The 23,383-nt window shown below is 41.7% G+C and overlaps 4 protein-coding genes across 5 annotated transcripts; 3 read left to right on the forward strand and 1 right to left on the reverse strand.

The window, feature by feature from the left end:
- The first annotated feature begins 1,561 nt into the window (after positions 1 to 1,561).
- gins4 (GINS complex subunit 4 (Sld5 homolog)) lies at positions 1,562 to 6,170 on the forward strand. Its single transcript, XM_006805927.3, has 8 exons — positions 1,562 to 1,819; positions 1,914 to 2,000; positions 3,675 to 3,788; positions 3,880 to 3,977; positions 4,075 to 4,163; positions 4,287 to 4,377; positions 4,515 to 4,619; positions 4,960 to 6,170. Exons 1-7 carry the CDS (start codon positions 1,721 to 1,723, stop codon positions 4,609 to 4,611), a joined length of 675 nt encoding a protein of 224 aa, XP_006805990.1. The 5' UTR covers positions 1,562 to 1,720; the 3' UTR covers positions 4,612 to 4,619; positions 4,960 to 6,170.
- phyhip (phytanoyl-CoA 2-hydroxylase interacting protein) lies at positions 6,022 to 15,184 on the reverse strand. Of its 2 annotated transcripts, none has more exons than XM_006805929.3 (5): positions 15,034 to 15,184; positions 12,702 to 12,878; positions 10,348 to 10,522; positions 10,006 to 10,123; positions 6,022 to 9,919 (listed from the first exon to the last, which is right to left on the reverse strand). In XM_006805929.3, the coding sequence occupies exons 2-5, from the start codon at positions 12,867 to 12,869 to the stop codon at positions 9,376 to 9,378; spliced, it is 1,005 nt and encodes a 334-aa protein (XP_006805992.1). In that variant the 5' UTR covers positions 12,870 to 12,878; positions 15,034 to 15,184; the 3' UTR covers positions 6,022 to 9,375. The 2 variants fall into 2 exon arrangements, with proteins under 2 accessions (XP_006805992.1, XP_006805991.1); XM_006805928.3 differs by having other exon boundaries at positions 15,092 to 15,178.
- Positions 6,717 to 8,289, forward strand: ppp1r3c2b (protein phosphatase 1 regulatory subunit 3C2, duplicate b). Its single transcript, XM_006805930.3, has 3 exons — positions 6,717 to 6,833; positions 6,954 to 7,025; positions 7,246 to 8,289. The coding sequence occupies exons 1-3, from the start codon at positions 6,763 to 6,765 to the stop codon at positions 8,114 to 8,116; spliced, it is 1,014 nt and encodes a 337-aa protein (XP_006805993.2). The 5' UTR covers positions 6,717 to 6,762; the 3' UTR covers positions 8,117 to 8,289.
- A 3,587-nt stretch (positions 15,185 to 18,771) lies between the features above and the next one.
- On the forward strand, positions 18,772 to 23,375 carry polr3d (polymerase (RNA) III (DNA directed) polypeptide D). The gene is made up of 9 exons (XM_006805932.3): positions 18,772 to 18,916; positions 19,919 to 20,081; positions 20,228 to 20,271; positions 20,353 to 20,507; positions 20,602 to 20,726; positions 21,042 to 21,201; positions 21,286 to 21,533; positions 21,616 to 21,768; positions 21,919 to 23,375. Exons 2-9 carry the CDS (start codon positions 19,920 to 19,922, stop codon positions 22,033 to 22,035), a joined length of 1,164 nt encoding a protein of 387 aa, XP_006805995.1. The 5' UTR covers positions 18,772 to 18,916; position 19,919; the 3' UTR covers positions 22,036 to 23,375.
- The last annotated feature ends 8 nt before the right edge of the window (positions 23,376 to 23,383 follow it).

The following is a 23,383-nucleotide window of genomic DNA, read 5'->3' on the forward strand; positions in this document are numbered from 1 at the left end:
GATGTGCATTAAGGAAACTGCAGCTGTCTGAGGCATGTGGTGAGAGCTGCAACCTTGCAGGTCTGATGTAGTCCAGATAAGTTCAGAGGATGCTGATAGCGTGCAACACTGAACATCACTATGGTGGCTGCAGTGCAGGCAAAAAATATGAAAGAACTATGAAGCAAGTGCAATGAGGAGTGACGAGAAGGAGCAAATAGGACAAATGAGATACTGCAGTAAGGCTGTCTGAAAGAGCTGCAACGAGTGAAGCAGATGATCTCTGAATTCACACTAATGAAACTGCAGACTAAGAGCCCAGATAACGTGTAGATCTAGCTCCCAGATTGGATTTGGGAGACAGAAACCATCTCTACTTTTAAGATTAGGTTTAAAACCTTTGATAAAGTATATAGTTAGGGCTGGATCAGGTGACACTGAACCCTCCCTTAGTTAAACTTCAATAGGCCCAAGCTGCTGGGGGACTTCCCATGATGCAATGAGCATTTCTTCTTAATTCAACTCTATTCACACTCTGTGTGTTTATATGCTGCTTTATATTTAATCATTAGTTATTTTTAATCTCTGTTTTTTTTTTCCGCAGAGTGTTGTTTTTGCTTCCTCCCTCCCCACGACCACTCATGGCACAGCCTCCCTGAGCCTGGTTCTGCCAGGGGTTTCTTCCCATTAAAAGGGAGCCGCTTGCTCAAAATGGTTAATCTGATTGTTGGAGTTTCTTTTTATTGGTTTTAGAGTCTTTGCTTTACAACACAAAGCACCTTTACTGTTTACTGGCAACTGTTGTTTTGCATGTTGCATGTTTTGCATGTCATTGAATTTGATATAATTTAATGACATGCTGATTTAGGAAATCAAATTGACATCTACGGCATCAGTTATGTCTTTGTGTGTTTGTAATAATCACAATCTTTTGGTATTTCTTGAGTGAATATGCAGTACCCTGTGCTGTCACTGTCTTTTATATAGTGTCTATTATATTATGTCTATTAGTGGCATGGGACGCATTTCTATGAGGTTTTTCTAGATAATAATTAATGCTTGTGTAATATATTTGATAGTATTAGCAGTAATTATCTTTAAATATATAAAATATATAATACATATATATATATAAAGGTATCTCTCGCAATATAAACACAATAACATAACTACTAATTATGATCCGTGAAAACACCATAGAAATGCTTCTCCCACCACTTTATACCACTCTAGCATTACTTACGACAATCTTCAGCAACATACAATATTTTGAGTGTATTGTTTGTATTCACAGCACGTGTTATGGAGAGAAGATTCCCTCAGTGTTGCATTTCAGGAAAAACCGGGCTCATTGAACTTTTAAAGTTTGCGCTCCTGTAGCAGAAAATCCTCAACATCCCCGATCAATATTCTTCCTGAATGTCTAGAAACGAATTTACTGTCTTTTATTGAATGCTCCGTCCAATTATTAATAAAACTATACTAAGCCTACGAGAAGGCTTGCCTGACAAGCTAAACTCGGGGAAACGAGCACATTGTAAATCTCGCGAGAAGAATCCCAGTGGCGCGAATAAACAACGAGTTTTTCCGCTAACTTGTGGCTGCTGTGACAGTAGTAGTCGCATTAGTACATTTTCTCTCATATTATTCAGTTTTAATTGCTCTATTTTTATTATAAATTTATTTTTAATTCAACAGATATTCTGCGTTTTGGTGAAACTTTGTATTTTTACTGAAAACCATGTCGGACGCTTTGTCTGACGACGGCAGCGACTTCAACCAGGATGACACCCAGGAGGATGTTATGACCCCGGCCGAGCTGATCGCTAAACTGGAAGAAGTAGGCCAGATTATTCCCCTGACGTGCAGACTCTTCACCTCTATTAGATATTCAGCACCGTCTTCACTGTTGTGTCCGTGTGTGTCGCCCACAGGCTTGGCTAAATGAGAAGTTCTCACCGGAGCTGCTGGAGAACAAATCAGAGGTGGTGGAGTGTGTGATGGAGCAGCTGACTCATATGGTAAACTACCCGGGGAATACCTCCTGCTGTGGGTTGTTTCTAATGTTCAGTGGCATGCATGGTTATAGTTGAGTTTCTGAATTGCAAAACAGCAACTGAAACGCGAAGGACTGCAACCTATGACAATGTGCATGACTGATTCAAATGCAGCAGAGGGGAAACTATATTCAGTACTGTGCAAAAGTCTCGAGCCACCTCTCACTTTTTTATGTTTTGCTATGATGTAGTGAAATTGACATGCAGAATGTAAGGCAAAAGCAAAGTTGGTACAATTCTAATGAGCTTGAAAGTCCATATTCCGTATGACCACCTTTATGTTATACACAGCCCGAACTCTCTCGGGCAAGCTTTCTTGTAATTTCTTTAAGTAATCTTCAGGAATTGTTCTCCAGACTTCTTAAAATACATTAAAAGCTCTTTGATGTCGGCTGCCTTTTGTTCTGTTCTCTATCAAGATGATCCCACACTGCTTCAGTGATGTCGAGGCCAATCCATGACTGATAGTGTTCCGCTGTGTGGGTTTTTTTATTTTTATTTTTAAATGTTTGGGGTTTTTTTTTTTTTTTTTTTTTCCCATCCAGGTATGCTTTTACTGCATTGGCAGTGTGTTAGGGATCATTGCCATGCTGAAAAATGACTTGTTTGGAAAAAAAACTTGTCTAGTTTGCACAATTTTATTTAATGGCACACATGCTGAGATATAACAAGCTGATTCTCAGTGAGAATCATCTTGTTGGTGTAGAAATATAATTTCATACGTGTAAAATGTTTTTTTTTTTTCCTTTGGCATTTTTAATAGATTCAACTAAAGGAGTGAAAAGAAAGAATGTGTTTTTTGCTACAGGCTCCCAATAGCAAAGTGCCTAAAGTAGCACATTAAAATAGCTTCTTTGCTAAGTTGTCTGTTGTTTTTGCAGACGCGTTACTGGCTTTTCCTTCGAATTCGGTGCCTTTTCGTGCTCGGATGATTCATAGGTCAATGTTAAGCGGCTTAACAAACAAAAATAGGTGCATTCCACCTCTTCTAAACTGTAATTTATGCTTTTTTAACCCATAAAAAGCAAAAGAGTGTAGAAAAATACCCATTACAATTCACTAGAGCTCAAAATGCCACTTTATACACACAAATTAATTTATTTTTCAGTTGGAGTTTAAAGAAAGTAATTTCCTTTTCAGTGGGTCAAAAAACATCATAAAATGTTCAAAATATAGAAGTTGAATTCAGGAATATCTGAGATTTCTTCTTTTTGTTCGTTTACTTGAATTATTACAAAAATGTTTTAATTTCTTCTGTCACCTGACAGATCAGCACTTCATTGCTGGTTTTCTTACTATTTAGTTTTATTAGTATGGATAAATTGATCTATAGGAAGCCCTGCAATTGATATCAAGAATTTGATGGTAATGTCAAATGTGTAATGTGGTGGTTTCAAAATAAAATCTCAAACAATTCAGGGTAACATGGTTTTCTCTGTGACAAACTACTATCTAAAGCTGCTGCCTGTCAGTAGAACCTTGATTACATTACTATACATCCAGCTGTGGAGATTCATTCAGTTCAGATGATTAGGATGGTATTAAAACTGTGATATTCAAACATATCCCAGGGCTGGTCATTCTGAGTAGCCCTGAATAAAAGGACCCTTTAATTTCTGACAGTTTTGTCACCAACAGGAGTCCAACTTGCAGCGGGTGAAGAAAGGCGATGCAAAGGCCAGCATCCATCGCATGGAAATAGACAGGATCCGCTACGTTCTCAGCAGCTACCTGCGCTCTCGTCTGCAGAAGGTCGGTTGGGTCGGCGCCACAAAACTGAGTTTTCTCTCACTCTGTGGCAGTTGGTGACATCTGCCTGACCTTTTGTGCTGTTCATGTCTAGATTGAAAAGTATTTCCCACATGTCTTGGAGAGAGAGAAGTCTCGGGGTGAGGGCGAGCCATCTCTGCTGTCGCCTGAGGAGTTTGCTTTTGCCAAAGAGTGAGTGTACTGGAATAAAGTCGTTTAAATCGCTGCGGTTCTTGCAACACTTGGGAATTTTTTTTTTAAATCACATGCCAACACATCTGGCTTGCAGGTATTATGCCAACACAGAAAGCTACCTGAAGGCTGTAGCACTGAAGCGCATGCCAGCCAATGTACAGACTATGGATATGCTCAAAGCAGGTAAGGTGTCATTCTGTGTCTAAAATGGTGATACTGTTAGCCCATGCAGACAGATGGTGACATTTGCTGTGACATTTTCACTGACCATTGCACTGGTTTCACCACTGTGTATCCTAATGTTAGTGCCTGAGCCCTGCCTGGACTCCTTTGTGTTTCTGCGAGTGAAAGAGAGACAGGAAAACATCCTGGTAGAGCCTGAAACGGAGGATCAGAGGTTTGTTTGTCAATATTTCTCTGGATGTGCTATTATTTAGGCATCCAGTAGGTGGCAGTGTTGCCTTCTTGCATTCTCTAACCCTTTTCTGTATAGATACTAAACTGATAAAATCTCCACTGTGTCTCTTCTATCAGAGAGTATGTCGTGGATCTCGAAGAGGGCTCTCAGCACCTAATGCGTTATCGAACTATAGCTCCACTTGTGTCAAGTGGAGCTGTGCAGTTGATATGAATGCAAAGGTCAGTACCAGTGAGCCTTGACTGAGCCATCTTTGTCATTAACTCAATACTGCCCTCACACCCTCTTCTACACGCATCTAATAATTCATTTCTGCAGCTCTTACATAAGCCATGGCTTTGCTGTGACATCTGGATTTATTTTTAGCGCTTACTTTTTTCTCTTTCCCTTTTTTCCCTTCTTGAGTGTTCATTGTCTCTTGGCAACAGATAATAAAAAAAAAAACAGCATTGAAATTTTAAAGCACCATGATGTGTTTACAACAAATTTTAGTTGCCATCTCTAAACTAAACTACTGTTAACAGTCAAGGGCAATTAATAGTGGTCTTTTATATGTTGCAGGTTGCTTGTTACTTTGGATCCAGGAGACATTCCTGAAATAAAGACTGCACAGAGATCACATCAGGAAGCACGCCTTTCATCCTCATCTTTCATCCAGAATAAGGACTGACTTTTGGGGTGTAAATATAGAGACGTTTGTAGCACCATGGGACCAGAATTTAATTCTGTGGGGGCGGGGGGGACACAATCGAGGTCACTGCCAGCGGAAACTAAAAGCTGTGGATGAACCCTGTTTACTAAACTAGGTTTTTGCAGCGCTGAGTTTGTATTTTTGGATCTTTTTAATCACGTCATGACATATGCTTTGTGTAGTACGTTGTTGTGCGTGTGACTGATAAAGACAGCTCTATCTAATCTGTTTATTCATTACTCTTCATGTTGCTTCATCCAAATGATTCATGTTATTGGATGATTTCTCAGCTGCTCCATAACCGGATGCATCAGATGACCCGACAGTGAAATTTCATCAGTTCACTTGGCATCATAATGCCTTCCATCCTGTGCTCATGCTACATGTGCATGCCTCTTTATAGATCAGGGTTTGTTTGCTGTGATTTAAGGACATGCTCACGTATCTGTTGTACATCGTGACATTACTCTTTTTCACATGTTGAAAGTTTCCTTTTTGACTTTGCTTTAAACTTTAACCTAAAAGATGTTATGATAGCATTGTTATGTAAGTGTTTCAGCGGGAGCAATCAGTGCTTATTGTTTGCCTTCACATAAATTCACCAGTAATTAGAACTAATAAGGGATTGAAAGAGTGGGCTTAGACAATCGTCTTGATTACTCTGTGTTGCTAACTCTTAAACTGCATTCATAGAAGACCTGGAGAAGAAATGTTACTTGATGTTCTGATTATCACACTGCTGTCATATCGTGTGTGCCTTGACCTGGTAAAACCAGGAACAAATCAAGTTGATTTAATGTCTGATAGCATACAGTGTGGGGAACGGGCCTGTTATTATTCCTATTAAAATGTTGGAAAATAAAGTAAATATTCCCTCAGGCATCGAAGATAGTTTGAAATGTGAGTTGGAGAAAAAAATAAAATGATTGTGAAAGAATTGCATTTATTAAATACTACACCATTTTTTTAGGCTTTGTAAAATCTTGACATTTGTAACAGTTTATATCATTTCACACTAATTGTAAAGTCATAAAAATATCCTGTAGTTTGGTGGCAACAGTCTCAGTAAAGATAGGTCTTCCATGTGTGGATATGTGTGGAACTTGATATACTCGCATACGCACATGGACTGATTCCTGAATAGCTTCTTCGGCTAAGTGACCAGCCTGCTGAGAGTTGTTTGTAATCCGGCCCTCCTCAGGTTTGCTCGTGCTGATGGACCGTGGGGCAGTGATTCCTTTAGAGCAGGCGCTAGATAGCAAAGGTTTGGAGCCATGCCCAGGCCTCTGTGGGATCTGTGTCCACTAACAGGTGTGGGAATAAAGGGCAGGAAAACCTGGATAGTTTCCATAATGCAGAGTGGAATTACACAAAGAAGACTTTTATGTACGTAACACAGATCGTCAACACTGGACAATGAATGTGCAAGGTGACGATACAAATATTTAACTTCACATAAATATTCATGGTTAACATTTAGGTGTGTTTATATGTTTCTTTCCCATAATTTAATTATTTATTTATGCAAAGTAATGGCAACCTATGAAAACATAAAACCTACTGAAATGCAGTACCACAGGGAGACATAAAGAGAAACAAAGTCACAAGCTGATTGGTCAGGACAGCGAAGAGGGCGGAGTTTACAATATGACATCTAAACTGAGGTGATATAAATGTGTTGTGCCAGATTCTCCTGTGGGGAACAACTGACAACACAACTGCAACACGCTACTCATGGGAGATTGTAAGTACATTACACAAAGATTGTTGCATGTTGTCACACACCAATCTTTGTGTGCAACGTTTTTTCTTTTTTAAATACAGATTTTGTTGTAATCGTGACAGATTTTTTTCTGTTTTCCAGAACTCCAAACATTGAGGACAATATTCCCATCACTCAGCATAGGAATACCAGCATGGAGATGTCCAGTACATCGTAAGCAGACACAACACACACACAAACTGTGTAGATTAGCTTGCACAACGTCTTTAGGGGTTAAATTAAAATTACCATAATATTTTTTATCAGATCACTTTCACGTTGTGATGCCTTCCTTAAAAGCCCTGCATAAACATGTAATGACACAACTGCGATATATACAAAGATATATTCACATTTCCAGTCAGTACTGAGGTCCCCATGTGTTTCTTGTTAGTGTCCTGCCAGTGGTTGGCTTTGGGTCGATGGCTCGGTCAGCCGGACTGCTGGAGATTGCTGTCAGGCTGTGCTTGAACCAGCGTAAACAACTGTGTCCTCATGTCTGGGTTCCCATCCTGAAACCCCAGCGATCCTGCATCCGTCCTCCAGCTTCAGAGCACTTATCCTCTGACATCTTGAGCCAAGTCTTCCCGCCCCATCCTTCCTCACCTTTCCTCAATGACTTGGACGACGGCGATGATGATGTGTTGTTCCCAATCAAGAGCAAACGTGTTGTTTTTGCCGACTCGCGGGGATTGTCTCTAACAGCCGTGCGAGTGTTTTCCGACAAAGAAGAGCAGTCTGACCTCGACCTGCTGCCATCGCTGCAGTCTTTAGGCAGCATGACAGAGGATGGCTACAGCTGCACAGTCAGCACCTGCTGCCCAGGAACACGGCTCAAACTGGGCTTCCTGCAGCCATCTGCAAATTTCCAGGCCTTTCGTGCCAAGCTGGCAGAGAGCATGGTCATCTTGGAGAACTGCAGTATCAGCGAGAAGACCCTCCGGGGTACCGTGAGAGTTGGGAATGTCAGCTACCAGAAGGATGTGCGTGTGCGCATCACCTTTGACTCGTGGCAGAGCTACAGAGACGTGCCCTGCACGTACCTGCAGAAACGCTTCGGAGGACCTCAGACGGACATCTTTGAATTTGACATTACCATTCCTAAAGTGCTAGATGCCAAAAGGAAGATTGAGTTCTGTTTAAGTTATTTGCCAGGAGGGCACAGCGAGCCTTTTTGGGACAATAACAATGGACAGAATTACAGCATTACAGTGAGTGTGAACTCACATCTGTGCCATGGGAAGAATCTAAGTGAAAGGTCATGACTCACTAAACCTAGAAGTGATCCTGTTTTTTCCCCATCTTCGTCTATACTGTATCAGTCCTGGGTGAAGGTTTAGTGTACATTTTTGTGTTTTTCTGTGAAATGTTACTTCTTTTATTTTTGATCATGTTTATACTGCTTAGTAACAGTTCTATATTTTAAAAATGTCTTTAAAACAGATCAGTTTTGGTGTCAGTTCCTTTCACGTTAAGCAACACACACTGTCCACGCTCTGCTGGCGCGTCCTGCATTTTGGCCCGTCACCGCAGGATGAATTATTGTTGTGCGACAGGGAGGGGATCCCTTTCACTTTAGGCATTTCTGGGATTCCCATTTAGGTCAGAGATTACTGGGCAGGGACAAACAGGAGGCCAATAGCAGTAACCGCTAATCTTAGCACAGCTGCCAAAGAGCGACTGCAGGGGGCTTTGAGAGCTTCCTCATTACCTTTCTCTTATGTTCAAACACTGAACCTCCTCCTAATGGCTTTTACTGTTACAAAGTATCCTACTGTTCTGCAGTATGACAATTTCTTAGTCATAACCTTACATTTAAAGTGAAGCAGGAAAGTATTCAGTGAGGATGCTGGAAACTAACGTTCATGTTTCAGTGTAGTATAAGTGATTAGACTTCATTTTGTAGGAGACACATGGCAGTGTATGTTGTTTGAGAGGTGATCACAATAAGCTGAAATAATCTCCACAGGAAAAAAAAACAGTTTACATGCCGTCACACCAGCTTTGACTTGTCACAGCAGAGAAAGAGCAGGAGGACTGATGATGGCTGAGTAAGCTATGAAAGTGAGCAAGTGTCCATATTAGAAAAACCTCACCTTGACTATTACTTTGCCTGATTTTCCATATTGCAACAAGTCAAAATGTCAGTTGTGAAAAAAACACATCAAAGGGAAAATGGGCAAAAACAAAAAAAAAGACATCACCATGATGATGCCAGAAAAAACAGTCTTCTTAAGCCTGTTGTGTTTTCACTGCATTTTTTTGTCATGGATGGATGTTCATTGTATTTCCAGCTGTGATTAGGATGGAGTAATGCTATACACACTTTTATAAGTCTTCTAGTTTAAATACACTATCTGGTCCAGGCAGGAGGGAGGAGGGAAAGCAGCACGAGTGCACCCTGAGAGGTGACTCTTTCCACAGTGTTCTGACCTACACATGATGGGCTCAACCATCTTTTTGCATCACAGCGTCTGTCTTGGCTGCAGACTTGCACACTTCAAGTTCTGCGCCAGCGCTTCCCTCAGCGTCCCACGCTGATGTTGCACACTTTGCAGCTCGGGTCTTTCTTGGCATTGGCGGTGGTCAGACTCATAAGCTGGTGCCCGCTGATCTGCTCCACGCCGCCCTGATCCAAGTGAACCGGCTCGGTGAACAGCACCTCGAGGATGACGTCGCTGGCGTGGCAGTACAAGGGCTCCTCCCCGGGTCTCTGAGAGGCAGTGTAAGTCAAAAAGGGGTTGGAAGCCAAGTCCAGCATAGGGAGGCGGGTGCGGCAGAAGGCATCTCCCTCTGAGCCAACAGGGGCAAGCACCAGCACCACATAGTGGTAGGCCGTGTACATGCAGTAGAAGTCTGCAAAATACAGGCAGATGTTGGGGTTCAGCAAGTGTCCAGCCGGGATCTGAAACCGCAGGGGTCCGTACGGGGAGTCTTTGGGAGGGAGCCCTGTGTCAAACTCTGTGTTACAGCTGAAGAAGACTCCATGCAGTTTGCCGCTGATGGGTGAGCCGTGACTCCCACTGGTGTCTTTGAGTGCTGGACGCATCAGACCTCCACACTCCTTTCTAATTCCATACATGAAAAGGAAAATGAGTTATTGCACTTCGTGCATATGGGAATGTATAATAAAGAGAAAAAGTGAAGTGCCTACCTGACATAATCAAAGTAGTCTGGGTGCTGGTTGCGATAAAAGACAGAGAATTTCAGCAGCCTGCCCGCTGAGCCCTTGGCCTTGTCGAGAAGCTGCTGTAGGTGCTCCATGGCGTAGTCTGCAAAGTTTAAGTTTTGAAGCTGTGAAACTACTTGAAGTCTGCACTACTTTCAAATGTTAATGACTATCTGGTGCTGAGACAGAATTGTGGGTTGTTGTCTTGCCATTTTTGTGCGCTGCACTTTTTGTTCCTCTCTTGTATCACTTTGGTCAGATCTCTGATGTTTGACTGCATGCATAATCACTGTTATTTTAGTCACAACACACGAGTGCATGTCTTACCCCCGGTGCAAAACTCCACCACCTGGCTCCACTCTGAGACCAAGTAATCACCATCTGGCTGTCGGACAGCAGTTTGAACAGCAACACAGTATTCTGTCCGCGGGCTGAGGAACCAGTGTCCCCTCACTGCCATGGGGAGAGGCACGGCTTTGGCCACCAGCTTGGTCGGCACGTCCTGCAGGATGAAGCAGGAAACAGGTGACACCAGGGTGCAGGATGCAAGCCTTTAACGGTCTGCCGCATGCATCATTTACATTTCAAAGCTGATGCAGATGCAATTGTTAGTCAAGCATTTCCTTCCATAAACTTTGCCTTTATTAGTGTGAGATTCCATTTTTAAGCCCCAGCTGCTGTAACTAGGATACATGTAATCAAAACAGCAGCTTCGTTTTGACCAAGGCCTCTAAGCAGCACAGCTAATTACTACAGGCTCAGAGGTCCATATATCCATAGCAACATCTCTGATGCAAGTTTGTTTGTGCCTCTTCGTGTATCAGAGAGAAATCATATCCTCCATCTAAGAAGAGCTCGCTGAGCACTACCCCTGCCTTGACTTCACAAAAGCACTTTTCAGTTTGTGAATGCGTGCTGCAATAATATGCCATAATTACAGTCGGCATTTTGCGTCTGCGGAGATAGCAACTGTTTCTTTTCATTATCATTATTTCAGGCTACAGGCATGCCATCAGTATAACTATTAAAAAGAACACGAGAAAAAAAGGGAAGAAAATTTTAAAAATGATTGGAAGGAAAAAATACGTTTTGAAATGTATTGAGAATAAGGCTTGTGGTGGCTTTGGATGTGTGGAGCAGGGAAGAGGGAATCCATAGCTGTTGAAGTCTTTGGAGTTAGTAGGGTTTCATCATTAAGTTTAAGTTTAATTATCACACAGTTTATTTTTAATGTCTGAGTAATAGCCATAGTGCTGGCGGGGGCACAGAAGTGACCCTATGTGCTAATGACTTCTCTAAAAGCCATCTGGGGTCAAACGTGCTGGAAGTTCATCATCATTTGGGGCTGCTTTGTTACCACAGTGCCTGTCAGCTTGCAGAGACTGAGGGAAAAAATATTCATTTGAAAGCGGACCAAGAAAATTTTCATTTGAATTTCAGGACAGAAGTCAATATGAGAGCGGACTTAACAACATGATGATCAACAGCACGTTAATGAACCACAGGAAAGCTGCAGGTTTCAGAATGGCCAAATCATGACTTTAGCCCACTTGAGATGTGACTGTGACCTGAATAGAAGATGCACAATCATGAAATCTCAGAGTCCACAAAGGCCTCACAAGCAGCTACAGGAAATGAGCGATGAAGTTTTTGCTGGTAAAGGAGATAAAACAAGTTCATGAAGTGAAGAGTTCACAACTTTTTCCGCCTTGCACTGTAAGAGGTGACTCGGCACTTCAGGTACAGATATGAACTGCTGTTGTGTTGAGTCATGTTATGTTTGTCTTTAATTGGGACGTCAGTGCTGAATGAAAATCAGACCGGGCTGTATGAGTAACATAGAGGTTCTGGTAACCACAAAGGAGTTCACCAGCTTCTGTGGAACTGCACACTGCATGAGTGTATTTCTAAAATTCATCCAAGTCAGCAATTTATCTTGCTCACACTGAAAATGCTGCATAGCTGGAATAATGTTTAGATTAACTTAAAGTGGAACTAAGTTCAACAGGAGTTCCAGCCGTTCTGTTGGTCTGAGCCGCTATCATCGCTTATATATCTTATATATCTAATATGACCCAGAGAGAGCAGATGGAAAGTAGCTGGTAGCTACACATCTCTTCCCTATGCTCAAGATTAATAGACTCTGACCAACATTAAAGATAAAACTAAAAAAAGATTTGTTGTCACATTATATCTGCGTTTCATGAAATCTTCTAAATTAATGAATTTAACCATGCACACGGGAAGGAATTAACATGAAAACGTCTCCATGCTGCAGCTAAATTTGTCAGGTTTTGTCCACTTTCAAAAAAATATATAATAAAAGAAACAATGTGCAAGTGAGTCACTGGCCCGAAGCTGTTGACTGCACACATTTTCCTTTTCGCTTGTATTGGAAGTGACTGAAAGGGCACAACCACAGTTTTCTGTGTTCCGAGTAACAACGTGTAAGGCAGTCATCTGCTCAGCAGACTTCGATGAAAATCGAATGATTTCCTGCCTCGTTCGTGCTGCCCGCTGTTAATTAGGAAATGACGCACAGTAAACGAATGATGAAAACGAGCACTGTGTGTGAATCTGGAGCATGAGTCTAGATGACACCAATACGGAGCGGGCTGCCTTCGGGGAGAAGGTGGGGGAAAGGTATGTGAGGTCATGCTGGAGTTACAGAATGATCAGACCCTGTGTTTGAAGCGGTTGGGGTCCCTGTTGGCCTTGCGGCTTAAGTCGATGAAGAAGTGTGTGGCTCTGGCCGTGTCCTCGGGGGTCATATCCCACATGATCCGGAAGGAGTCACAGGTCACCTCACAAATCTGGATATTACAGGGGGTCGAAAGGGGAGCATCCATGTCTGTAATCTGCCATTAGAATTAGAGATAAAAGCACTGAGTTAGATTGTAATAAGGGGATGTAATACTGGTGCTGCAGATACGGGTGGGGGTGGGGGATATCTGCTAAGAGATTAAACCGTGCCACTGTACAACAGTTCAAAACAAAACACCTCAGCTGAATCAAATTAACCTTTCATTTAGAGATCTGTGTCCAAGCTCTTTCTTCACTGCCCCCCCCCCCCCCCCCACCCCCACCCCCACCCTTAACTGACATTTCCCATCATTGCACAACTCGATACTCTCCCAGCTGAGTGACTGGCCCCTGTTCCCCCCCTCCTGCATTTCATAATCCACCTACAGCAGTCTCTCAGCAACCACACGTCTCACTGCCTCCCTCAATCTTCTCCTGTAATTCGCAAGGAAGGGGTCACAAACAAAAACCTTTCCGCACCCGTCAGCAGGCATTCAAACGTAAAAGGGAAAACTTTCTAAACATTTCTGTCTCCTTGCTGATATCTGCTCCTTTTCGAAACTGCAAGCGACGCGACTCCTTTCAGCTCAAGGAAAGCAGGGAGGTTTAAGCATCTGTAGCAGGTGATGTATGATCATATTTCCTGAGCTGCCCATCAGCAGTTCGATCTAGGCTGCTGCACATAGCCTTGAGCGTCAGGCTGGGAGCAATCTGTTGGCCAGCCTGTGTTTGTCCCATTAACTGTCACCTACCCTCCTCTTAAATGATGGTAACTCTCTTCAGTGTGTCCACAGTGCTCCTGTTTATCCCAGCTTGCTTGCAGTTTTCATCAGTCTAGTGTTACTGCAATAGTCTCCGCCACAGCTACAGTATATTTACTGATCTCTTGCAGTTTTTTTAACCACCAAAAGCAGCATTTTGCATATTTCTCTTATTAGCACAGTGAGCACGTGGCAAATATGTGTTCAAAAATAACTCCCCCCGTTGTGGTCCCTGTGATCCTACAAATTGCCTGGTTTAGAGTCATTGTCTGATTGCCGGGCCTGCTAAGGTGCGCCCCACCCGTCAGTGTGATGGACAGGCTGCGGTAGCTCATTAAAACCTGTGAACTGTGAAATTTGTGCGATGGCTCGTTCACACGGGCAACCGGGGCAGGGAGCCGCACCGTGCACGTGCAGTTCCACGCGTCTGTTTTCCAGCTGCTGTTCTCTTTTCTTGCCATAGTGTGCCGTTTTTTTTCAGAGATAGAAACTGGGGCAACAGAAGATTCTCTCAGGACAAGTCATCAAAGCTCCCCGTGCGTCTGCATATGCTCCACTTTTGGATGGCAGAGATGTGAACACAGTTCAAATTCAGGTTGTTATACCATTCACACAATTACATTTCTCTCACTTAGAAAAAATCCCACCAGTGTGAGCCAATTATCTCCACCACATTACCAGCTTTAACAGACAGCTGCTCCACATAAGGCAATTTGGTCTAACTAATAATTATTATGAGTACACATCATAACTCATAATTCATCTAGAAGTGCATAATTAGGCTACAGTTCACATCTCTGGCTGAAGTACATAACACACACACAGATGTTGTGCTGTAATCATGCATATGGAGCAGGGCATAGAAAGCAGCTCTCTGGTTCAAAGCCACGTTTCTTCTTCTTCTTCTTTGAGGAGAATACTTTAAAAGACATTTACATAGCTAGGCGAGAGGGGAGGAAAACGGCGCAATCTTCTCGCTTTAGTTCTTAAACTGGGATGCTGAAAAGGCAGTCGCCGGGTATGAAAATGGAAATATTATCTCTTCGTTAAAGTAGTTTGAAGCGATGCACAGTTGGCACTGACATTTACCAGAATGACGCCCAATCTCTTTACACGAATCAGTCAGGGCTGCCATGTGAAATGTCCTCGCAGTCGCACGCAAAATGTCATTGGTGGGATTTAATAAATACCCAAAGTTGGCAAGGGGGAAAATGCATGTTGACACCAAGAGAATAACAATCTGTAAATAAAACTCCATCATCTGCTGCATCCATCTGACTTCATGTCAAATATATTTGGAGAAAACACACACACACACACACACACTCACACCGAGGATAAGATCATTTGATGTCAACAATTTGTAAATAGACTCATTTAATAAATTGATTCATTTTCTGGGACTCAGAATAATGTAATGTGAAGAATAATGTAAAAAAAAATTCCTTACTTGTATGAGGCTCAAATTTGAGATGGTAGAAGGTCGTCTTATTTCGCTTTCTACTTGCCTGCTATCGTGCAGCCGATGATAGATCCTCCAGGAAAACTGATTAGGAGGTAAAACGAACACACAGCCTCCTCTCTTCCTCTTTCTCCGTCTGTTTCTCTCTCTCTCTCTGTGTCACACAAACACTCTAACCCCCCCACCTCCCACTCCCTGCCTCCCTCTCTCCCCCCCCTCCCAATCTCATTTTTCGCTCTGAGCGCTGCACGATGATAACTTGACTCCTCTGCACCCATAAAGGATGAATTAAAAGCGGAAAGAAGGAAAGGGGGGATAAAAAAAAAGAGAAGATTTTTCCAGTTGCAGTGTGACCGCAGCGAGACACTCAGTGTACCTCGGCAGCATCTGAGCTTTCGCCAGCCAACCGTGCACAGCACATCACATCACTCGCTTGTAAATCTGCCCCGAAGCACAAAATCCAAATATACTCTAATCTGAACACTGAACTGCCGACATAAATGTCACCTCTCAGATATGGAGAAAGTCTGGGCTCTGGGAGTCTGAAGGTAGAAAGAATAACTGCTTTTTGAGCACTCAGCTTGCCACACATTATTCTAAACAAATTACACTGTGAGTGGTGGCCCATAAAATTACACAGAGTCCGGTCAAGACCTCAAAAAACATACATGTGCCAACTGTCATGCCATATGGACCAACACCACAGGGCATCTCCCTCTAGCCTATCCGGAGGTGGGGGATGCCACTATCTAAGTCCTGAGTAATCAGATTTCCACTTGCATTCATTTTCTGTGGGATGTTTTTTGTGTGTGTGTGTGTGTGTGCTTGTTCGACCTCACTGGACAACTTAATTTAGGATTGCATCAGAGATTAAAGAGACCCTCCCCAGATTAACGCATATAATCTGCTACTAAAACAATAGACATGAGTGTAGGCTAAAGAGAGATAACAAAGGGATGAATTTATAGTGCTAGTGAAGTCCTTTCACTGTGTTTTATTTCGAAAAAAATGACAAAGATATAGTGCCTTAATTCCACACACTGTGTGGCATATTGAAAAGCTTCATTTATTTCCAGACAGCCACAGATAAGTGATACCCCTAGAGTATAATTAAACTGCAATCATCTATCATTAGTCATGCCATGACAGCCTCTGTCCAAATAACCTTCCCTGCTTCAGAAATGGGAATAACCAGTTTTTTAGGAGAGCAGTAGGTGTGCGTGTAGAGAAAGCAGAATCTGGCCCCATGTTATGGTGTTCAGAATATCTCTTATATTTCAATTATGCTTACAAATTGGCATATTTGAGTTGTGTTTTTAAAACAAATATTGTAAATTTATTCTAGACTCATTCAAGTATTTGCCGAGAGGTCCTTCCCTTATCAAAGGGACCAGGCACTGTTTGACCCGGGGTACCAAAAATCTGTGGCACCTCTAGGAGGAATATACTATTACTACATTTACATAAGCGGATGCTCCCAGAATAATGTGTTACACAGATGTTCAGTCCACATACTGGGAGAATCTGTGTCCACCAAATTATGAACAAACTCAATAAAACGTTTTATTAGCAACTTGGTATTTTCTCTGAATAGATGGAATATTCTCAGCACATTTGCAAAAGTCGAATTACACATCACGTGTTATATGTAAAGACTGTTAATCCTCATGTGGCCACATGGGAGCTATACTGATATAAATAGTGTGATGTTCAAAATCTTAAACTAAATTTGGGAACCCAAATTCAGTATAATGCAAAAACAGAAGCTGTATAATTTCTATCAACCTTGAAAGTCAATATTTGGAATGAACATTTTTATTCTTCAGCGCAGTCTGTTAGGTAGTTTCATTGTAATTTATTTAAGTAGTCTTCAGGAATAGCTCTCCAGGATTCCTGAAGGACATCCAAAGCTGTTCTTTGGATGGTGGCTGCTTTTTCTCTTCGCTTCGCTTCATCTCTGGCAAGATGATTCCACACTTCTTCAGTAACGTCTTGTTTCTTCAAGACATGACCCGGAGGGCCAGCTCTGTTCTAGGATGCCCTCTAGACCCAGTGGTGGTGTTGAGTGACAGGAGAATGGTGGCTAATGGTGGCTAAGCTCCCTGTTGGACAACATCTCCCACCCATGCAGGAGACTCTAACAGCACTGAACAGCTCCTTCTGAACACCTTCAGTGGTAAATGGCTTTTCTAGTTTACACTCGCTTTACACTACATTCAGTCATTCACCCATTCACACACGCATTCACACACTGGGGGGGGGGGGGGAGATGGCAAGCTACATTTTAGCCACAGCTGCCCTGGGGCGCACTGACAGAGGCGCCACCGGCCCTCTGACCACCACCAGTAAGCAAATATGGGGTTAGTATCTTGCCCAAGGCAACCCAATTTGGCATGCAGCCAGGAGGCAGCCTGGGATCGAACCACCGACCTTCTGATTAGTGACTGACCTGCTCTGCCAACTGAGCTACAGCCACCCAGTGGCAGGCTGCGGCACCCCTCTTTCCTTCCCACTGCTGTCGACTCCACAACAAAGACTTAGCAGTATTTTATTCTGTTGTATATAGTATCATATTCTTATTATCTTATCCTATTCCAGGGTTTTTCTTATTTTTTGGTACTGTAACTTTGCACTGTCCACTTTCTGCTGTGACACAACAAATTTCTGACATGTGGGACTAATAAAGGTTATCTTATCTTATCTTATCTTACCTTACTTTATCTTATCTTATCTTATCTTATCTTATCTTACTTCTTCAGCCCTTCACTTGTCCAGTTTCCTCAAATTTCTTAAGGACACACTCCACACTATGTTAAGATATGCCAGGTTGTCACCTTATACTTCTTTGGGAACCATATTGCTGACTCCCAATAATAGTATTTTATGTTTGTCAAACTGTGTTATATTTGGCATATTTTGTAGATTCAACAAAAGAAACAGAAACTAGTAACAAAGTGCCTAAAGACACAATTTAAAATTTAATGCCAAATGAAACACGATTCTTTGCTAACTGGTCTGTTATGTGTAAACACAATAGTGGTTCAAGTGTTTTGGCTACAAATAACAGACAGACCGAACTGAAAATGAACCAGAAAGCAGCAGATCTCCAAAAAAAGAGAGAGCTTTGAATCACCTTCAGAAAGCCCAGGGAACTCTTGCTCTAGACTACTTAAAAATTAGCAGAAAGGGGTGAGTCAAGACTTTTGCATGGACCAAATACCAAATTTACAATTTGGTATTATTAGTTTGTCCTTTCCTGCTCTGTCTTTCTCTCATCCTTCTCTGCATCTTCTATATTATACATTCTATATTATGTATTTACACAATTACAGGTCAGGAGAACCTTTTCACACCCTGCTGCCTAAAATGAAGTTCAATTATATAATCTAGAACAGTATTATATTATGAGATTATTAAGGGATCCTAATAAATTTCAAAGTGTAATATAGTGATTCAGCAGTGTTTGACCTACTCACATCTGCGCATTGGAGCGAACAACGGCCTCTTCCGTTTACTTATGATTATGAGCATCAGTGAGTAGCTACTGCAGATCATCGCATTTGCTGTGTTTTATAACAAAGCATATTTATATGTCAGTAAAATAACATTTTTCATATATATACATAAGTCGATCTAAATGTATTAATGTACGCCGGTCTATCGAGTTCCATGGTGAACATGCGTATGTTTCTGCGCAGGTTTGATCCACCTGAACTGAGTGGACGGTGACAAATGCGGAAGTGTCATGGCGCCGTGCTGCAGAATCATCAACACTGTCATGCAGTGTCCCACACAGCACTGGTAGAAACAGTCTGTAATGACTTTGGGGTTTTGGATTAATATTTCATAAGGACGTCAGAGGGACACTAACGTAAGTAGGCGAGTAAGCACAGCATGTGAAAAGTTCATCCTGAAAGTTAAAACAAAGTGTCCTGTGTCGTTGTATTTCACTGGAATGTGGCCACGTGTTGCTGAGGTTGTCTAAAATTATTTCTAAGAATAAAAATATATCTGAAGGATCTCTGTTTATACAATAACGTGTCAGTAATTTATGTCACAGTGTTATAAGCGCTACTTTAGTAAAAACACAAAAAGTAGAAGCTCAGATTTACATTGTTGTCTGTGTTCAGAAAAAAAAAAGATAATGTATATTACAACGAAATTAATAAGTACATACTACATGAATCAATTATGTCAACAGTATGTTCTGCGGTCTTATAGAGCAGGATGTGTATCTATATTCACCCTTTAAAATCTGAAGTCATATTTAAACATATAATACTATATAATATAAACATTTAATCCCTTTTAACATTAAGATTTTAATAAAAAAAAATTAAGAAAATTCTATTTCTGCTTTCATGCTGCATTGGACCAATGGGACAAGCTGTACCATTTAAAAACAAATAAATAAATAAATCAGTAGCTAGTTTAATTCAAATACAGCAAAACTGTGGAGATTCTCAGATGGTCTGTCCTGTAATCATAACAGAGAGAATAATTTAGTTAAATATATCTATATGTCTCATTTTCAAGACCTATTCTACTTACCAGTTCCAGTCTTTGTGGAAGTAGAGTTTAAAATGTGCTAAAAGGCATAAGTATCAATGTAAAAATGTTCATACATAAAGTAAATATAGCTAAACAGTTAAGAGTAATCAATAGGCAGTAGCAGTAAGTAGCCTTGCAAGGCCAATTTGGCCATGTCTACATACTGTGATTGGTAATCTGATACAGGACTGTAACCCTTGGCAATCGGCATGCTGACTGTTGAAATGTGTGTTATATATAAATATGAGAATGTTATAAGAAACAATGTTAATATTTGTAATATCCATCCCATGGTCGATCCCCTGCTTTTGCCCCAATTCAGGATGTCAGACGCAGGTTCAGGCGACCCCGGTGGTCGTGTGCCGACTCCTGGAGGGAGCGGTAACAAAGGACTCCTGATGAGCCGTCGCCCGTCAGCTGGCATCTCTCCTGGCCGCCTCCCCACGATGCGATCCAGAGACCTCACATTAGGAGGAGTGAAGAAGGTCTGACATGCTTCTGTTTCACTAACTTTCTCACTTCATTTAACAACAACAACAACAACAACAACAAAAAGCGCAAATGGATACTTTAAATGAATACATTTGTTGTCTCATCTCTTGAATTTAACGTTCTTCTTTTTACTCTTTAGAAAACGTTTACACCCAACATTATTGGCCGAAAAGTTAAAGAAGAGTAAGTTCCCGAAACACTAAATAAATAAAATACAGACATCCAAAGCCAGCTGTTTCTTTGACTGTTATTTTCTCACACTAGAACAAAAGTTGAAGATGGGCAGAGGAGAGAGAGGAAGGAAACTGATCGAGGTCGGGGTCCCAGAATGAGAGGCAGGGGCCGAGGCTATCAAGAGCTCATCCAGTCGCACTCCATTTTTGAACAGGGGCCCGGAGACATGATGATGAAAAAGAGAGGTGGGAGACCCGGTGCTCCTTACGCGTCGTTTACGTGTGTGTCTTACAGAGTCTCTATCGCACCAGCATAATTCTGTGTCACCCACACACACAGGCGGCTATGAAAGCGAGAGAGACGCTCCAAGCATGGGACCCTCGCCCATCATTAATATCAAAAAGGAAAAGCGAGAAACCGAGGAGGAGACCAAAGAGATCCTGCGCAAGCTGGAACGAGACAATGTGAGTCTCTTGGTTTTCACTCGTCTTTGTTTGCGTAACTAAGTACGTACAATTTCATTTATATAGCACCTTTAGAATAAGACCTAAGGGACTTGCTGGAGTAAAACATTCACTGATGTAACCTGGTTCTAGTCCAAGCTCTAAACGTCAGAACGACAATCTTGAAATGGGCTCTGAGTTCAGTGGGGAGCCGGTGCAGCTGGATCAACAAAGGTTTAAATGTATTTTTGAACAACCTGCAGATGTTCCATGGAGTTTTTGCTTAGACAAGTAAAGGATTATATCTTTTTCCCAATGCTTATTGTGTTCTTTTAGTTTGTGGATGATCCCTTCCTGCGGAGTGAGAAGAGGAGCTGCCCTGTCCAGCTCCCCCTTGCTGTGTCAGGATGGGGATTCAAGGATGAATTTAGTGACGCTCCGATTAGAAATGAGAAGAAAGAGGAGGATTGTGAACCGATGGAGCCTGCAGCTGAAGGTAAATGTTTGTACCTGCGTTTGACTCAGAACTTATTTAATTTCATTTGCAGCATCATGAAATGAATCGTAACTTTGTCTTCAGTGAAACAAGAGCCAGAGGAAATTGAAATAAAGAAGCCCGAGGCAACTTTCAGGCCTCCTCCTCTCCCCGAGCCCGAAGTACTCCCTGACCTGCTGCACAGATGGAGTCTGAGCAAAGCGGAGGAGCTTTTCTTCATTCAGCTACCAGACTCGCTGCCCGGGCAGCCTCCCACAAAAGAGCACAAGCCGGTGAAAACAGAGGTGCAGTCAGAGGATGGGCAGTCTGTGCTCCTGAAAACAGAATCAGAGGTAAGCATACAGCTGGGGTCCAAGTTTAAGTCCATGATGTTGTCGTGGTTTTCTGAGTAGGTGGTGTTTTTATACCAAACAGGAGGAGAAAGCTGAGGACAACAGCTGCAATCTGAAGGATCTGCGGGAGGGTGTTGTGGGAAAGATGCTGGTACGCAAGTCTGGCCGAGTGCAGCTCATACTGGGGCAGGTGACGCTCGATGTGTCTCTAGGAACATCCTGCTCTTTCCTGCAGGTACAACACAAATTTATTTCTTTGAGGATTTTTTATGTATTTTTCTGAGTAATGTATTTATTTCCATCTTCCAACATCCTCCTCCGATCTGTTGTATTTGTATTAAAAACATTTCTGACGTGCTTTTCTTTCCATCCCTTCTATTCACAGGAACTTGTCTCTATCAATACAGAGGGGAAAACGGGTAACTTGACTGTATTAGGGAACGTCAAACACAAAATGGTTTGCTCACCGGACTTTGAAGCTCTGCTGGAGAGCAGTTCTTGATGCTCATCAGAGGAGCAGGCGACTGATCCTCCTCAAGTCCGATGGACACCTGCGGAGAAGTTGACAAAAGGCTAGATACTACAAGGCTGCTGCACCCGTAAGGCTTACAAGTACAGAGGTAGCTGACTGAGATTTTGTGTTTACAGAGTGGTTATAAAACACTATCTATAATTAGGAAACAAAAGTTTTATTTTCTCTCATTCATAGAGTTTATTAATTCATGGTTGTAAGCTTGAATGACGTGCCAAGTATCAGTACCATTTTTCCTTCTCTGTATCTGAAATTACTTGAAAAGACTTTACATGAATGTAAATGTGTGAATAAAAAGGGTGGGTTTTTTTTGTTATCAAAGTATTTTCAATTGTTTAAAGGTTGGTTTGTGGAAATTACAAAAAAAAAATTTTTTTTTAAAAAACATCAACAACAAAGGCTTTATTTTTTTGTTTCGGGAGAATTTGCTATTACGTGAAGAGTAATATTAGAAAAGGTGTATTAATTCTATCATTCTGATCCAGTACAAATAGCAGGTTTGTACTAATATTTCCTATTTTGTTTAGTTGTGGTCAAAAAATGTTAAATACAGTAAGACAGTTTTAAATATAGTGCAGAAATTCTCAACAGGACTGAGCTTGGGGCTTTGGGAAGGCCATTCAAGAAACTTAATGTTAGCCTGTTTATCTAATCCAAAACCAGGTTTGATGTGTTTTGGGTCATTGTCTTGTTCTTGGTTGGCATCCAGCAGTTTCCCGTTCATGGCAGGCTTGAGCTTTGGTGATTCCTGGGTTGTTCTAACAATTTACTCTCATCTAAGGGTGATAGTTTATGACCTCTTTTTAGACCTTAAAAAAGTAGTGAGACATCTGAATAACTTTTATTTAAGGACAGCTGGTTAAACTGATGATCTTAGAATTTGCAGTGTTTAGAAATGGCTCAGGGAGGTCTTGACAACTTGTGTAAATCTACAATTCTCCTTTTTTGGTCTTCACTGAGTTCCTTGAGTTCCTTTGTTTTCTTGTTGTTCTGAGTGGTGGTCCAATGAGTGATGTCAAACATCCATATGCTAGCAAAAAGAAACTAGCAGTTAAAGTTAATAGGTCTTGAACTTGTCAAGTTAAAAGACATTGTAGAACCTTGAACACCATTTATTAAAAGATTTAAGAAAGTGGATGTATACTTTTGAGCCTGCTTGGACTGGAAAAAAATCCGAAATAACTCCTTCCATCCTGAGAAAAAGAACGCTTTAAAGAAATCTTTAAAGTCCCAAATTATCATGATATTCCTCCCCATGGTTAGTGGATGTAAACCTCTGACCACGCGCGTGGCAAAGTTGCTCTATAGCGCCACTAGT

Source organism: Neolamprologus brichardi, chromosome 12 (genome assembly GCF_056152115.1).
Source record: "Neolamprologus brichardi isolate AB-2024 chromosome 12, ASM5615211v1, whole genome shotgun sequence".
NCBI lineage: Eukaryota > Metazoa > Chordata > Actinopteri > Cichliformes > Cichlidae > Neolamprologus > Neolamprologus brichardi.

Coding starts and splice junctions, on each gene's coding strand:
- gins4 (XM_006805927.3), top strand. CDS start 1,721: ATGTCGGACGCTTTGTCTGACGACGGCAGCGACTTCAACCAGGATGAC. Junction 1,820..1,913: donor TGATCGCTAAACTGGAAGAA/GTAGGCCAGATT, acceptor TGTCGCCCACAG/GCTTGGCTAAATGAGAAGTT. Junction 3,978..4,074: donor GAGTTTGCTTTTGCCAAAGA/GTGAGTGTACTG, acceptor TCTGGCTTGCAG/GTATTATGCCAACACAGAAA.
- ppp1r3c2b (XM_006805930.3), top strand. CDS start 6,763: ATGTGTTGTGCCAGATTCTCCTGTGGGGAACAACTGACAACACAACTG. Junction 6,834..6,953: donor CACGCTACTCATGGGAGATT/GTAAGTACATTA, acceptor TCTGTTTTCCAG/AACTCCAAACATTGAGGACA. Junction 7,026..7,245: donor ATGGAGATGTCCAGTACATC/GTAAGCAGACAC, acceptor GTTTCTTGTTAG/TGTCCTGCCAGTGGTTGGCT.
- phyhip (XM_006805929.3), bottom strand. CDS start 12,869: ATGGATGCTCCCCTTTCGACCCCCTGTAATATCCAGATTTGTGAGGTG. Junction 10,523..12,701: donor CCAACCGCTTCAAACACAGG/GTCTGATCATTC, acceptor TTCATCCTGCAG/GACGTGCCGACCAAGCTGGT. Junction 9,920..10,005: donor GACTACTTTGATTATGTCAG/GTAGGCACTTCA, acceptor GTATGGAATTAG/AAAGGAGTGTGGAGGTCTGA.
- polr3d (XM_006805932.3), top strand. CDS start 19,920: ATGTCAGACGCAGGTTCAGGCGACCCCGGTGGTCGTGTGCCGACTCCT. Junction 20,727..21,041: donor GCAAGCTGGAACGAGACAAT/GTGAGTCTCTTG, acceptor GTGTTCTTTTAG/TTTGTGGATGATCCCTTCCT. Junction 21,202..21,285: donor GATGGAGCCTGCAGCTGAAG/GTAAATGTTTGT, acceptor CTTTGTCTTCAG/TGAAACAAGAGCCAGAGGAA.